This window comes from Eptatretus burgeri, chromosome 15, assembly GCF_056783735.1.
Source record: "Eptatretus burgeri isolate ZD-2024b chromosome 15, Ebu_testis_v1, whole genome shotgun sequence".
Lineage (NCBI taxonomy): Eukaryota > Metazoa > Chordata > Myxini > Myxiniformes > Myxinidae > Eptatretus > Eptatretus burgeri.
This window is the reverse complement of record NC_140975.1, coordinates 64,153,812-64,169,401: the sequence shown is the minus strand read 5'-3', so window position 1 is coordinate 64,169,401 and position 15,590 is coordinate 64,153,812. Positions and strand designations below refer to the sequence as shown.

The window sequence follows — 15,590 nt, the reverse complement described above, 5'->3', positions numbered from 1 at the left end:
GATGAAACTATGAGAATGAGAGCATCATGATGGAGCAATGAGGATGAGTGTCTCAGGATAACGCTTTGTAGATGATGGTATCAGGATGAAGCTACGTGAATGAAGCTATGAGGATGACAGTATCTGGATGAAGCTATGAGGATGAGAGTATCATGTTGAAGCTATGAGGATGAGAGTATCAGGATAAAATGATGAGTATGAGAGTATCAGGATTAAACTTTGAGGATGACAGTATGGGGATGAAGTATGAGGATGAGAGTATCTGGATGAAGCTCTGAGGATGGGAGTATGAGGATTAAGCTATGACAATGGGAGTATGAGGATGAAGCTTTGAGGAAGAGACTATCAGGATAAGGCTGTGCAATTGAGTGCACTATTACCCTTGCCAGAGGAGAGGGTATTGAATTTTTGTCTGTTTGTTTATTTGTTTGTTTGTTTGTCCACACAGAATGTTCTATCGTAGGCCAAACTCGCCACCTAGTGGTATCCAGTTGTACACATTCTCTTTTTCAAGCAGTACCTCCATAAAGTATATGCAATTGGAATACAAGTACATCTATGAAACCATAAAAAAACAAGTCCTACGAGGGTTCGCAGTCGTCCATTGCTGTTTCTCGTTTTAAAAGTAGTTATTGCTGTCAGATCACAGAAAATCAATGGCATGCTTTTGAAAGGAAGAGGAATAGAAAGTATGCAGCATGTTCATTTCATTTTAGTTACAGTGTTGTTCAGAAATCGAAATATAATGTTATTGATAAAATCGATAGCAAAAAATGAAAATAGCCATTGTACTATAGATGGCAAATGATGACACTGGTGCTTTTTGTGTAACTGAGAAAATAAACAAATGCTTTTCAATCTGAAAATTTACTGTACATTGTGACATTTACTGTCGCTTACAATTCTCCCTTGAACATGTCAAAAACCCCGAAGATCCCAGTTAAATGTTAAACACCCACACAAACCCTCGTGTACAGCCTTGTGGCTGCTGGTTGCATCATGGGTTAGGGACGTGGCAATGCCAATGATGCAGTGCCCCTATTACCAGTACATTGGTGCTCATTTTGCTGACCTCGAAAGTATGATTGGCTGAGTCAATGCCACCTGGTATTGATTAAGCGGCCAACGGGGCTCAATCTCAGGACTCTAGGATCCCAAGCCAGCCACCCGAACCACGAAGTCAACGCCAGGCGAGAATGTTAAACTTAGTGGCGGATAATATTGAAAAAAACGTTTGGTGAGAGAGCTGTAAATAATAGTTCTCACCAGAACTTGTTTCCTGTGGTGTGGCATCGATGGCCTGCCACCCGTCGAACCCATCTATCAGGTCAGGACGTTTCATCCAGCAGTCGTTCCACACATGGAAGTTCCTGGCATCAGGTATGGAAGGTGCAGAGGAAAAGGATGTTAGATAGAGGGAGGACCCAAGCTAATTACTGGAGAATGTGCGGGGAAGCTTTAGCATAATCACCAAATGGAGTCAGATTCCATTTTTTCCACTTCTTTGCCGTCTTCATCAAAAATCACATCGATGGTAATGCTCTTGTCAGAATCGTGGGCCGAATCAAAGTTTGTGACGCTCCGGCAGGGAATTCCCAGGCTGCGCATAACTGGGGAAAATCAAGGGTCAGGGGTTCATGTTTAGGGTTTCAGAGTAGACTATCTTGTTGAGTAGAGTAGGTCTATTGATAGGAAAGAGGCAAGATCCTCACCGGTAGTCAGGACTGCTGAGAAAACCCAACATTGGCCATAGCGCACAGGCTTCTGTTTCTCGTGGTACTCCTTCAGGATTTCCACACTTCCCAACCAATGCGTGGGTTCTGTGCCACCTTTGTATTCACCAGACCAGTTGCCTTCCAACACTCCTTCATCATCTTGGCTGTTGATCTGCAGGAAATTGTATAAGAAGTCACTCTGAGAATATTTTGTGTTCATACGGCAGAAATGTGTCCAAACCACATGGAATAAAGCAGACTGATGTATTTTTGACTTGTGATGTGGCTCTGGAAACACTTTTTAGAATGAATAACGAATCACTGTTGAATGCTAGAATCTGTTTGCATTGGCAGACAGGTAGAACGATGGATGGGATCAACATAACGTCGAGTAAGAGATACTAACCACTATGGGAAGTGGACTGTTTGTGTGTATATCTAAATATAAAGCTCATTCCAATCACTCACTAACTGACGCACTCACCGACTGATGCTAATGTTCGGTACCTTCCGGGTGATGCAGAAAACTGAAATTTTGCGTGCCGACAGACATCGAAGCCGATACACCGGGAAAAATCACAGAACCACCAGAAAGCATCCGAAAATTAAAACATAAATCAATAAACTGATGGAGTAAAATCCAAAAACAAATGCAGGTGAGTGACCTGAAACAAGGGGAAGCACGGTTCGTTATTGCTTACAGTGTGAAAGCATACTCCGCTGACGTATATGTACCGTATATATATATATATATATATATATATATATATATATATATATATATATATATATATATATATATATATATCTTGTGAGACTTCAATCAACATCTGAGTTGGCCATGCATTGTGTTATATTTACTGTTTTCTGTCCATTGTCATTGTGAGTTATTTATTGGAAACCTTAAGTTGACATAAGAAAATTAGAATTACAGTAAAGTAGCAGAAGTGAATGGACACCCATTGCTGTACGCCATGGAGTCAAACCTAAACCAATAGTGGAAACAAAAAACACCAATGATTAAAACCTGGACCTATTTAGAGAAGGTAAGGTGATCCAAATAGCTCCCATTTCGCTGATAGGATGGCCTCGAGGTACACACACTCACCTTGAAGTTGTCTAGCCTGGATTTGAATCCTGACCCAGCTCTACATTGTCATCCCGGTGTTTCACAGGCAGGGTGATTCATCAATGTGTGCGTCGTCCCTAGGATGGACGTTAAATTGGACGTCCTGTCTAATAGCATTCGTTAGTGGATGTTAAAGATCCCATGGTGTCCTTTGTAAAGAGTATGTGAGCTATCACCAGCACCACAAACAAATTACAAATTCCTGCCATGACCAGTAGAGGGCATTGCATCAGCAGCAAAGCATGCATTTGGCCAACGATGCTACCCTGTAGCATTCTGCTGTGTACGAATGAAGAAGAAGCTCCTCATTAAAATCATTGAGTACGTCAGGAAGGTGCAGTAGTCTTGTACAGGGTGGCCATACTGTCTTGTCGCACCATATAAAACTTGTGACATTGTCTTTGTGTGGAGTGTTAATTCGTTCCCTTTTTTTCAAATTGAGTGAACATGACCATGGGCGATACAAGCAATTACTCCATTAAACAATGGATAGTTGTCAGTGTCTGGATTCACGAACATTCACAAGCAGGGAACACAAGGTTTTCAGGGAACGTTGGATTGGTCGTGGGTCACTGGTGCTGCCCGCTCCACTTGACTGGCCACCGCGAAGCCCAAACCTGTGAGCATGTGATAATTCCCTTGATTGGGGCTTCATTAAAGATTGTTGCACAGTAGCACTACAAAACCACAACCACTAATTATTCTCAGCAAGGACAATGACCGAGCACAAACGAGAACAAAGGTTATGGAATTCATCATCGCTTCAAACATTAAATGCTTCGTCTTCTCCAATGACTTGATTTTTGATCATCAATTTGGTTTCAGACCAGGTCACTTTACCCTGGATATGCTGCTTCTGCTCTCCCAACAATGGATGGAGGTCCTCAATGCCGGACATGAAATCAGAGCCGTATCCTAAGACATATCACGTACTTTTGACTCGGTCTGGCACCCTGCCGTGCTCACCAAACTCTCGTCCTATGGTATCCAAGGCCATCTCCACTCATGGATCACAGACTTCTTCCTGTTGCAGTCAACGTGTGGCCCTAAATGGAGTTCTTTCATCCCCGCTTCCTGTCCAGGCTGGAGTTCCTCAAGGTAGCGTTCTGGGCCCTGTTCTTTTTCTGGTTTTCATCAATGATCTCTCCGACTCTCTGGAAAATCCTCTTTAACTCTTTGCTGGTGACTCCACCCTCTGCCGTACCATCTGTCATCTCTCAGACCAACAAGCAGCCGCTTCTTCGCTCTCTGCAGATCTGGATAAAATCACAAACTGATCCAACACGTGGAACATGTCTCTCAATCCGGACAAATCTCACACTCTCACTATGTCTCTCTGAAAGGACCATTTAAAAAAAACCCCCATCCACTTTCTCAACAATCCTCTGGAAGAAGTCCTTTCTTTCAAGCTTCTGGGTCTCACGATCTACCATGATCTTTCCTGGGAAAGCCACATTTCAAACCTGGCCTCCAAAGCCAGTTGACAACTGGGAATCCTCCGTTGTGCAAAGTCCTTCCTCGGCACACCTGAGCTCCTGACCACTTACAAAGCTTTCATCCACAGCCTGATGGAGTACTGCTCTCCTCTCTGGGCTGGTTCTCCTGCCTCCCACCTTTCTCCGCTTCACGCTGTGGAAATTAAGGCATTTTGGATCATTGGCCTCTCCCACGATGAGGCTGAGTCCTTGGGCCTTTCACTCTCTCACCGCAGGCAGGTCGATGGTCTTTCTGTCTTCTGCCATCTCCTCTCCGGTCTCACCCCCCCCCCTGCTCTGTCTACGTTATTCCCCCCCCCCCATATTTCCACAGGGTGCTCAAGGTCTGCCAGTAACCCCCTTCTGGTAAAACTACCAAAATCACAAATCACTGCTCACCTTCACTCTTTCATTCCTCTTTTTTCCCGCCTTTGGAATAAACTCCCTCACTCTCTTCAATCCCATTCTTCCCTCCAGGCCTTCAAAACAGCTGTTCACCATCACCTCTTATCTTTCCCCATCCAAAACCACAATCTTTTCTACCCCCGTTAATCCACCCCAAACTCACCTCCTTCAAATTCCCTGCTTTCCTTCCTGAAAGTCCCTGTAATGTCCATCTTGTACACCCCGTGTTCCCCACGCCATCCCTCTCCCTTCCACGGATCTCCGAATGTCTGTTCCCCACTGTTTTGTCCTTCCCTCTCCCCTCCCTCTTGTCTCATGCCCCCCCCCTTTGCTGTGCGTGTGTGTGTTCACTCTCATACAAGCTTCAACAAGGTATACAGAAAAAAAAAGAAGCAGATCCACTGAACACTTAAGGCTCGTGTCATGTGATGTAAAATGTGTACTAAAGTAAGAGTACTGCAAATGTCTGAGGTATAACTTGTAGAACCTTTAAGTGTTGTCAGCTAATATGATAAAAGGCAATGTCACACTTTTTACAACGGGTGACAAGACATTGTAGCCACCCTGTACTCGTCTTCGAGCTGTTTATAGCCTGAGTGCGATTCCTGACCTGAGTAGAAACTGTCGGATTGGTGCTTCACAGGCAGGGCATTGCATCACAAACTCGGCCATCCACTCGGTGAATGTTGAGTTGGGTGTGTTGGTGTACGAGTATATTGAAGATCCTACCATGCATTTTGCCAATGATGCCATAAAACGTTGAGGACAGGTGTCTTTCTTAAAAATAAATAAATAAATAAAAAAAATAGGTGAGTTATCAACACACCTTGAAAAAAAAATTACAAATTACTGTCCTGACGACTTCTCGGAAGGCAAAAAAAAAAACCACACACACACACACACACACACCTTGACTGCACCAAACCTACCTGAGAAAGAGAGAGAAAGAGAGGAGAGAATTGGCCGATGTTTGAAATTGTGATATTTGAATCTCTTTGTTGATTTAAACAACATATATGTACTTGATCGGGTAAAGGGACTCGCCCAGTGGAGTTACACCTTATACATTGCTTATTGTATCATCACCTGGGCAGAATATCAAAAAGACAAAAGCCAAAAAGGCTTGAGGAAAGTCCTACATGTACTGTATATGTTTCTCACAACCTCATTGCTATTTTGTGACAAACAAATTTTCTGATGGATTAGGAGTCATCCATTCAATATAGAGTACTGCCCTCACATCTAGGGAGGTTCTCACCCCACATACCGTACTTACTGCACATAATTGAATCCAAATTCGTTCCGATTGTCAACTCTCCCAATCCGACCTCAAAACCCAACCTGCTCAAATTACGCTGCAAAGTTCACTCTCTTTCTCCTTTCCATGGATATTACTTTGGTTTCTGCTCCCGAGAACTCACTGCTTGTGTACCTCCGCAATTAGCAAGACCAAAAAATACTCGCCAAGCCACTACATCGTGGCTATTGTGTGGCTATTGGGAACTCAAGGGTGGGCCATGATGATGTTGGTTTCTTCTCCTTCACTGCTAAACTCTGGAACTCTTTACCCCCTCATGTCTTTCCAAGTAGTTATGACCTTCCCCCTTTCAAAAAGCAGATTTTTTGTTACTTCCTCAAAAACTCTTCGACTATCCACTCTTTTTTTTCACTTTTCTATCTTTGCAGTTCTTTTGTTTAAGGCCTCGCCTCGATGAGGACTATACTGTCCACGAATGGAGCCTTCAAATAAAATAAAATAAATTTAATAAATTAATTAATTAACATGTCGGGATTCCAATAAATTAAACTGAAGAAATTATATGTGAGAGGAGGAGAAGGGAGGATTGTAGGAAAGGTAAAGAGGGTGGAGGATTGTGGCACGAGTGGAAGAAGAGGAGGAAGACATTTAGTTGGGTCAAGGGAAGGAATGGGAGGGTGGGGATCAGGCATGGATAAAGCACATGAGTAGAGGAACGTTTGATCAGGTGATGGAGATTTTTTTCTGGAAAGAGCGATGGACGAAAAGCAAGCAAAAATGGTGCAAAGAGAATGAAAGTGAATGAGAACTGGACAGACTCATGGTGAGATGTTCACACACAATGGCAGTGAGGACTCTGCACAAGTCGACGGGGTTGCCTCGAGCGGTCACCGGCATTTCAGAGTTATCCAACAGCTCAAAACAGATCTGGAGCACTCCTTCCTCAAACTGCGAATAACCGGACAAACAATGTTCTCCAAATGCACCAAACTCCACCAATCAAACAACTCATGGATCTCACACTTTGTTGAAACTATTCTACAAACCTGTCCAAAGTTCCAGCTGCGACTGCTTATATCGTTTGAGCTTCCAATGTAAAGTTTTCCCGTCTCGTTGAGGATGTACTCCTTCTTTTCATCTTCACCCTCCATGTACACGGTGTCATCTGTTGCACACGTGAACACCCAAATGCATTGCAACTTCACGTGTTTTCAGTTTCAACCAAAGGAATTTTTTAAATTCAAAATGCCAGCTAACCTTCTAAAGAACAACACAGAGCAACATACACTCTGGATTGATTTGTACAAATCATTCCGGCCACTAAAGGAAAGAAAATTGATGTTGGTGTTTTCGTGGCAAGAGGATTGACTCGTTAAAGTCAAGAAAAGGTGACACTGGCAGGTCAGAAAACTTAAAAGATGATCCTAATAGTGCGTAAAGCCACCTTCAGTCTGTATACCAGCTCGGGCTGGTCATGACCCGGATTCCAGGTGCAACAAGGTGTACGTGGCATTTTTTAACAGTTTGTCCATAGTTATAATGCATCGTTGGTTGACAAAAGCATGCGTGTATACAAACTCTGTGATGACCCATAAGACTCCACAAATGTTCGAGAGGATTGAGATGGTATATTATAGAACATGCAACGCATATCTTCATCCGCCACGACCTTGTTGTGACTGGAGTTGGTGTTTTATGGAGATGGTTTTCGACAAACGTTATAGCATTGCATGTGCATTGCTCAGTGAGGACTTGTATTGAGGAGTGACCTGAATACATGTAAACCCATTGACACACCGAGGCCAGGGGCGGTCTTATCTACGGGGCAGCCTGGGAAATTGACCAGGACCCCACACTAGGGGACTCCAATGGCCGGTGGTGGTGATATACTACATGACCTACTGAAGAGTCCATCAATTACATCACCCACTGTGTAGAATTTAAAATATGACTTTTTTTTTTTCATCTGCTGTATTTCAATTTTCTCTGACAGCAAAAACTTCCAACATCAACACGTTCCAGATGTCTAAATTCCCTTCGCAAATGAGCTATTCCACTCGCGTTCATAGGTTATATCTATTTTAATGACGCCCATACGTCGACACATGACGATCTAGCGAGCGCTATTTGTCGTTTTTTTTTTTCAGAAATGACATACACACATCATCAATCGAGCTGATGCTATTTTATGGCCACCCGAGGCAAAGTTAGCCAGAAGAAATCCATCTATCCATGAGGAGCATACTCTGTGCAGGGAGTTGGTGCTCCCTTAGCAGTCTCCTTGGCTATTGGGCACAATCCTGGATGGCCACTCCGACACAAGATACCAGCAAGCTGGCACTCATTTTGCCGACCTCAGAAGGATGACAGGCAGAGTCAACCCCACCTGGTATTAATTCAACAGTCAAAAGGGATTTGAACTCAGGATCCTAGGATCCCAAGCCCACCACCCTAACCATTAAGTCAACATGAGGCATATTGAAGGGACACGCATTGTGAAAATTGGGCACTTTATTCTCGTTCAGAGTGGGTTGGGTGGGAATCGGGGGGGGGGGGGGGTTATGGGGAGCCCCATCCTCGACTTTTTCCCAGTTCCCCATAATCACAAAGACCGCCCCTGCCCATAAGGCACAGTGAAGTTACTGAAGCTATTCTGATTTCCTGCCTGAGTTGTTGCTGCAGACTTGCATCCAACTTGAGCAAACCCATAATAAGGGGTGCGAGTCACATTGGTTGTCACATAGCCATGGGTCACATAGGAAGTAACCTTGCAAAATTTGGAGACCAGATATTTTCTCCCTTTGCCCGTCTGCCAGGCAGCTGTATATGGGGTTTTGTAATCGTGTTTGTGTGTCATTGGTCGTTATCTTCATGTGGAACGTGGAACATGGACGTTTCAGGTGGAACTGAGCCCTTCCAAGTCTCAAAGTATCCACCTCCATCCCAGTAAGGGATCGTGATTCATGGACCGAGTTGTAAAGTTTTCTTGTTCTCAAAGTTTTGTTTGAGAACTTTTCAGCTTCCAACTGTGTGTGTGTGTGTGTGTGTGTGTGTGTGTGTGTGTGTGTGTGTGTGTGTGTGTGTGTGTGTGTGTGTTTGTTATGAAAATATGGAGAATATTAATTAATAATTGGGTCAAAATGTAAAATGGAAAAGTCACAGTTCATACAAATAGGTCTTATCAGCCCGTCTGTCGTGCTGCACGAGACGACCGGGTTTTGTCATCGCTTCGGCTTTTCTTTATTTTCCATTTGAGCTTTTGTCATCAAATTTTCACCAAACCTTCATTATGAGAATATGGAAAACTTTAATTGAAAATAATTACATTTTTTAGCTGTGGTTTTCATGAAGTTTAGTTTGAGTACAAAGTGGACGTGGACGTGGGCTTTGCATTTTGAGATGCTTTCTGTTTGCTTGGATTGTCATTAATTTCACCAATTTCCTTCATACAAATCATCAGTAAAAAGAAATCTAAGCACCACATAGACATCCTTACCAATGCACCATGGGTTGAACAAGATGTAAAACTGTGTTTTCACCGATGGTGTCTCCCCTTCCGCCAGGTAACTCTTGACCCAATCCAACGTGTAAAGGCCAACCACACAGTCTGGTGGTGATGTGACGCTCAGGGTAAGATAGCAAGCATTCACGTTCTTCACGCTAGCTCTCCACTTGCGAGAGGAAAGTGATGATGAGACGCGGAGGTGTATCTCTGTGCCTTTGTTCATCTGTGGCTTTTCCCCTAAAATGAGGAGAAGGTAAAGAAAGAACAACAGGCATTATAAATGATCAGACAATAGGATTCATATGAATTGCAGATGGGGCTGAGAATGTCTCAGCATTAATAACGCAATATATTTGTGACTGCTGGGCTCTGGGTTGTGACCGATACAAATGTTTTTTTTTTTTTTGCCGAGAAAATGAGAATTGCGAGGAGGTATGTGTGACCCATGATCGCAAACCATTGACTATGTGACTTAAACAAGGAAATAAAAAGGAAATTAAACACAGGAGGCCATTTAGCCCAGCATGCCTGTGCATTATCCTCACCGCAGCACTCTCCACATATTGCAGGTAGTGCTCATGGTACAACTAACCCCAAGGTGGGAATATGGCTCGAGTACCGGCATGCAATGGCTGACTATTTTCATCATCAATGAATGGGGAAAGTGTTCCTTGATGAGCAACAGTTTCATTTTCTCACCTACAGTCAGTCGGAGAGACAGCGAGTCCTTGTCCTTTCGGAAGGGCCGGTTGAGCAGTAACTGCAGATCGAACGCCTGGCCACGCCTCGCGACGCCATCCGGACACTCGTATTCATCGGTGTGATGGGCTATGCTGTTGGCCTCCCGTTGGAAGTCGATCTGGATCACTTCAACTGGAGACAGCGGAGCACACACACATCTCCAACAATAACATTCCAATGCTCGGACTTTCAGATAAATCAACATAATCGGGCTATTGTACGAACAATGCACGGATTCCTTTTTTTAACCATGTAGACCTCGGCTCGAGTCATTTGAGACATCGTCTTATATTTAATGTTTTGTCTGTGTGTGACCCAGGGAATTGCAAGTGGATTTCACCTCTTCTGTTTAAAGTCACAAGATATGAAAAACCAAACTTTATTGTGGTCGAATAAATTATTTGAAGGACTGTTGACCAAGTCATGATTCTCGACAAACTGGTTAACATCGCAATGCACATTCAGTATGCTGTACCTCTCTGTAGAATCTCTCCTCAAGTCAAGTTGGCTATCATTTTATTTTTACAAGGAAATACAAGGCCCAGGAGGAGGCCGTTCAGACGACCATGTCTGTGTCATCCACACATCGCAGCAACTCAACCAACATACTGTAGGTATTTCTATTGATCCCTTCTGTATCCATCATGGCCACCCACCGCTTTCTCCCCTACTACTCTTCATTATCTGCAACTATTGTTATCCCTCTCTGTCCATGTTGTCCATCAGCCCTGCTGTTGGCATTTCTCCCGTTCTCTTTCGTCTGTTCCTTTTGTCCCGTTGCTTCCTGATACATTCTTTGTTCTAGCTCTTCCACGAGCCTTGACTCTGCATATAAACAAAAATAAAATTATACAACTAATCTCAAAGACCTCCGTTTTCAAAATATATGTGGGATGTATAACAACCGCAAACCAAATGCAGATGGGATAGCCGGCTATAGGTCCACATTGAAAGGAATGCTCACTCCATGATACAATGCCTACTTCTGGCAATGCATTGGAAGAGCAGTCGCTCGTCAAATCAAATCCTCTTAGTGTCTTAAAGATAGAACTACGACTAAAGGCCCGGTCACACCTTGACGTTTTAGCCAGCGATGGCAACGTATTAAAATGTATGTAAAACGCTGGCTGACGTTGAACTTTTGATGTTTTTTTTTAAAGATTCGGACGTATTCATAGCGACTTGGTCTTATGTATAACGCATTGGTAATGGACACAGAACGTTTCGTTGTGTTATAGATAACTTATACCAACGAATGCTGAACCTGTTGTCGGCCTACACAACCGATGCCCAACGATAGTCTAACTTAGGCATAGCGCGTTGCACGCATTGCTGACGATGTCGTGACGTAGCCTATTAAAAGGCTGACGCACAACGATTCGAATCATAACTGCCGTAGAAATGGAAGTGACAACATCGCGGTCACACCTTGGCGATCTTGCCAGCGTATGCCGACCTAAGAAAAATGTGTCTAAAACGTTGGGGCACGTCAAATACGGTATGAGTAAGTTTAGTATACGTGAGTAGAACGCTAAAGTACGCTATCATACGTCGTAGTAAGTAGAGTACGTCAAGAAATTTTAAACATGTTCAAAATTTTACGACGTACTCGGTGTATGACACATGTTCCGCATGTGATGGGGATAAGTTTTACACACGATATGTGGACGCTTACACACGTCCACAAAGGCTACTTATAAGCTACTCATAAGTCGAAACACGTCGCGGTAATGTCTTTTTTACGCGAAACTTATTTCTAACTTATGTTTGACGTGCTTTGAACCAATTCTTTACGTAGTCCCAACACACATCGACGTATGTAGACGTATTCCAATGACGTCTTCCGGTCGACAAAAAAATAAATGAACGTGTTTCTAGCTTACAACTGCCATATAAAGACGTGTTCCCAGCGGTTTTGGGAATTGGTATATAAAAATGCTGCTCATAAAAGGGGAACCCAACAGTGTTTTCGAGTCCTTTTTGAGTCGATGTCCATGTCAGCAGTAACAGTATCAGTATCAGTATCAGTATTAGTATTAGTAGTAGTTTGTTCATGTTGGCAGTAGTAGGTGAGTGTGAGGGGGAGGGTGTGGGTTATGATGGATCGTCCTTGCATTTAACGATTTAACGATTAAAATGATAAACTCAACGATTTAAATGGCTGCATCTCCACTATTGAAAGTAGACGCTTGCGCTCAACAATTGGATTTTTTTTTACACTCAACGACTTTTAAACGGTACCACTCAGATATTTTCATTGTTTACAATGAACGATTTAAATTGCTGTCACTCGCCTTTGTTTTTTGACGCTGGGGTTTGGAAATTTGAAGCGTTTCTTCTGAACGTGTTAAAACGCTCAAACTCGACTATTTTAAATAGACGCTGCCGATGGACAATTGGAATCATAGCCAAGCGAGACATCGAAGTGTGAACATCCTCGTCATGCCGAAGAAAAGTTTGAAGAATGCTGCAAATAAGTGTCCTGGCCGTGGCCGTGGACGCTGACGCAAGGACGATCCATTATACCGACATCTTTCAGCCTATGAGTAACTTAAAAGTAACGTCTGTCGACGTGTGGCAACGATCGCGTAACGTGCCAACAACACGTTAATCATAGGTTAGAAATAAGTTTCGGGTTTCGCTAAACATTACCTCGGCGTGTCTCAACTTATGATTAACTTACAAGTAGCATGTGTTGACGTCTGTCAACGACCGCAGACCGTGCATACAACTTGTGGCCAGCGTAGCGGAACGTGTGAGTCATACGCCGGCACACGTCGTGAAATTTCAAGCATGAAAAAATTTGACGACAACCGAAAAGTACAACGTTTAAAGCCAACGTACAACGACGTATGGCAGTGTTTTTCAGCGTGCTCTCAATGTTATCAAAACTTACCCATAACGTATTCAACGTGTGCCAGCGTTTTAGAAAAAAAATTCAAAAATCGGCATACGTTGGCTAAAACGTCAAGGTGTGACCGGGCCTTAAACAGCTCAACAGCAAGCGCACTAATCAACTGAGCCACCATGATGTGCAAATCTCGCTCACATTCCTCCAGTTGAAGAAATGGTGGGACTGACTGTCTGGCCATCAGAAAACACGTCAAAGTGATAAACAGTACAATGAAAACAAAACGTTTTTTTCAATTGTACTTACACAAGTGTGATTCATTTTTCCGACTGATCTTCATTCATATGCAGCACAAGGCTCTGGAGTGGCATCATTGGCTGAGGGTGTGGCTGCACTGCTGATGCAGTGCCCTCTGATGGTTTGGGCAGGAATTTGGAATTTGTTCACGGTTCCAGCGATAGCTCGCCTACTCTTCACAAAGGACACCGTGGGATCTTTAACGTCCACCAACGAATGCCGGCAGACGGAACGCCCAGTTTAACGTCCATCCGAGGGACGACGCACACATTGATGTATCACCCTGCTTGTGAAACACTGGGATGACAGTTTATAGCTGGGTCGGGATTCAAACCCAGGCGAGACAGCTTAGAGGCAAGTGTGCATACCTCTAGGACATCTTGTCAGCCCTTTCTTACAAATGAAAACACCATTAAAATAAAAGAAAATTCAAAACATTCCTATTCCTTATCTCAGGAAACACCTTTGCACACTTCGAATGGAAGGTTAGAGACTTCACAATAAAACCCTCATCGGTGACTTTCATCTGCTCTGAGAGTCTGACAACTAATAAAGTATTGTGTTATCCAGAACGTTGAGCACCAAACACCTTTTGGTTCCTTTGGAGCTCTCGGAGTTTCCTCATCGCTGCTGCTGCTGCTGCTGCTGCTGCTGTCAGAACTAGAAGTACGTCGACTTCTCAGATTGTAAAAGATCCTTCCTTCCTTTTTTCCTTTATGGTGTCTCCAATCAGAAGGCTTCAGTCGATCTGTTGTGAAGAAGATTCACAAGTAAAGTCAAATGTTTTACAATCTAGCATACGAGGAGGTTTAAGTGCACAGGTAGGTCAACAAAGTTCCAACCGAATCGAATATCCATTTGTACGTGGTGAATGGAAATGGAGCAGGGGGAGACAGAGACAATAAAATAAATCTATCTTTTTGCATCCATAATAAATAGACGGCTTCCTACTTCGAAACAAAAAATCTTTCCTTGACAATGCTCTTTCACCCAAGGCCCTGTACTTGTGCGTTTTCTTTATTTTGCACAAATCATACAATTACAGTTCTCAATGATTACTTTCGGTATCCTTCTACTCCGTGATGTTTGACTTTCTCTCGTGCATTTTGCAAATAAATAAAAGAATAAAAATTGAGATAAAGCTTTGGTACTTTACCACCATGTTGGGTTCTAACCGAATGAATTTCAGGTACAAAATAATTTTATCTCGATGGTTTGCCTTTTTGTATACAATGTAGAGGTTCCTGGAGGAGCTAGAACATAGCACAGATCAGGATGTAACAGAAAGAGCGAGAGGGGGGAGGGGTGGGGGAGAAACACACCAACAGCAGGACAAGGAGCAAAATAGAGGGAGACGAGGACAAATAACATCTCTCATGTTCAATTTATCAAAGGGGGGAGGGAGGTGGAGTTTTTGAACGAGGTAGAAAAATACAGGGCTCACATTCCAGATTCTTACCTGCACTTCTCCTTTTGTTAAACCTTCCAGGCTGCTTTTCCGCTAAGCTCTGCAGCTTGAATGTGGAACAGCGTCCTACACCTCTATGTCCACGGGGCCTCAACCTCCTTCCCATGTTGCGAGATGGTTCAGATTCTTGAGGATGAGAAACCTGGTGGCAAAGGGAGGGGGGGAGAAGGGGAGGAGAGGGGAGAAGTGAAGTTTCAAAAACCAACAAACTTCAAATTCCACTACTTTACATCAATTTGTAAGAATAATGTGAACATAGCAAGAATGAAACTTCCTCTTCAAACACATTGTCAATAGTGACTGGATATCCGTGATCACAAAGTGATCAACAAGGTTAGGCCTCCCTCAAGCCTACGATCCAATGATGGCCATATTTTATTTGGATCGCCGTATGACTTTGACCTTCTCCATTTAAGGATAGAGTTTAAATTAAGAAAATGTGTCCACATCGATAATGTATCCAAAAAAACTCAACATCATGAAAATCGGAGGAAAATTATTCAAGTTATGATCAAAAAGTTTTTTTTTTGTTAATTAGGTCACAATCCAAAAAAGTAGGTCAAGGACACTAATCGAATATCAGATGCAGAACTTCAGTGCAGGTACACTATTATGATGCAAGAACATCTTGGAAGGCCAAGCGGTCTTTGAGATTCTGCATTGGCAAAATTGAGCGAAAAAAAACAACAAAAAAAAAGGTGTTCTTTTTTCAAACCACCATTTAACCTTGACCTTTAACCTGGAGG

At 43.1% G+C, this 15,590-nt stretch overlaps 1 protein-coding gene across 2 annotated transcripts in view; it reads right to left on the bottom strand.

Moving 5' to 3' along the window:
• LOC147012336 (protein-glutamine gamma-glutamyltransferase K-like) overlaps nucleotides 1-15,590 on the bottom strand; it is a 48,224-nt gene that overhangs the window by 11,008 nt on the left and 21,626 nt on the right. For both annotated transcript variants that reach the window (XM_085856412.1, XM_085856411.1), the window contains exons 2-10: nucleotides 14,836-14,986; nucleotides 13,966-14,124; nucleotides 10,187-10,360; nucleotides 9,479-9,724; nucleotides 7,029-7,147; nucleotides 6,823-6,930; nucleotides 1,713-1,887; nucleotides 1,472-1,610; nucleotides 1,267-1,370 (exon numbers count right to left, since the gene is read on the bottom strand). In XM_085856412.1, the coding sequence (XP_085712538.1) occupies nucleotides 1,267-1,370; nucleotides 1,472-1,610; nucleotides 1,713-1,887; nucleotides 6,823-6,930; nucleotides 7,029-7,147; nucleotides 9,479-9,724; nucleotides 10,187-10,360; nucleotides 13,966-14,124; nucleotides 14,836-14,950 (1,339 nt within the window). In that variant the 5' untranslated portion in view covers nucleotides 14,951-14,986. The remainder of the gene's footprint in view (nucleotides 1-1,266; nucleotides 1,371-1,471; nucleotides 1,611-1,712; nucleotides 1,888-6,822; nucleotides 6,931-7,028; nucleotides 7,148-9,478; nucleotides 9,725-10,186; nucleotides 10,361-13,965; nucleotides 14,125-14,835; nucleotides 14,987-15,590) is intronic.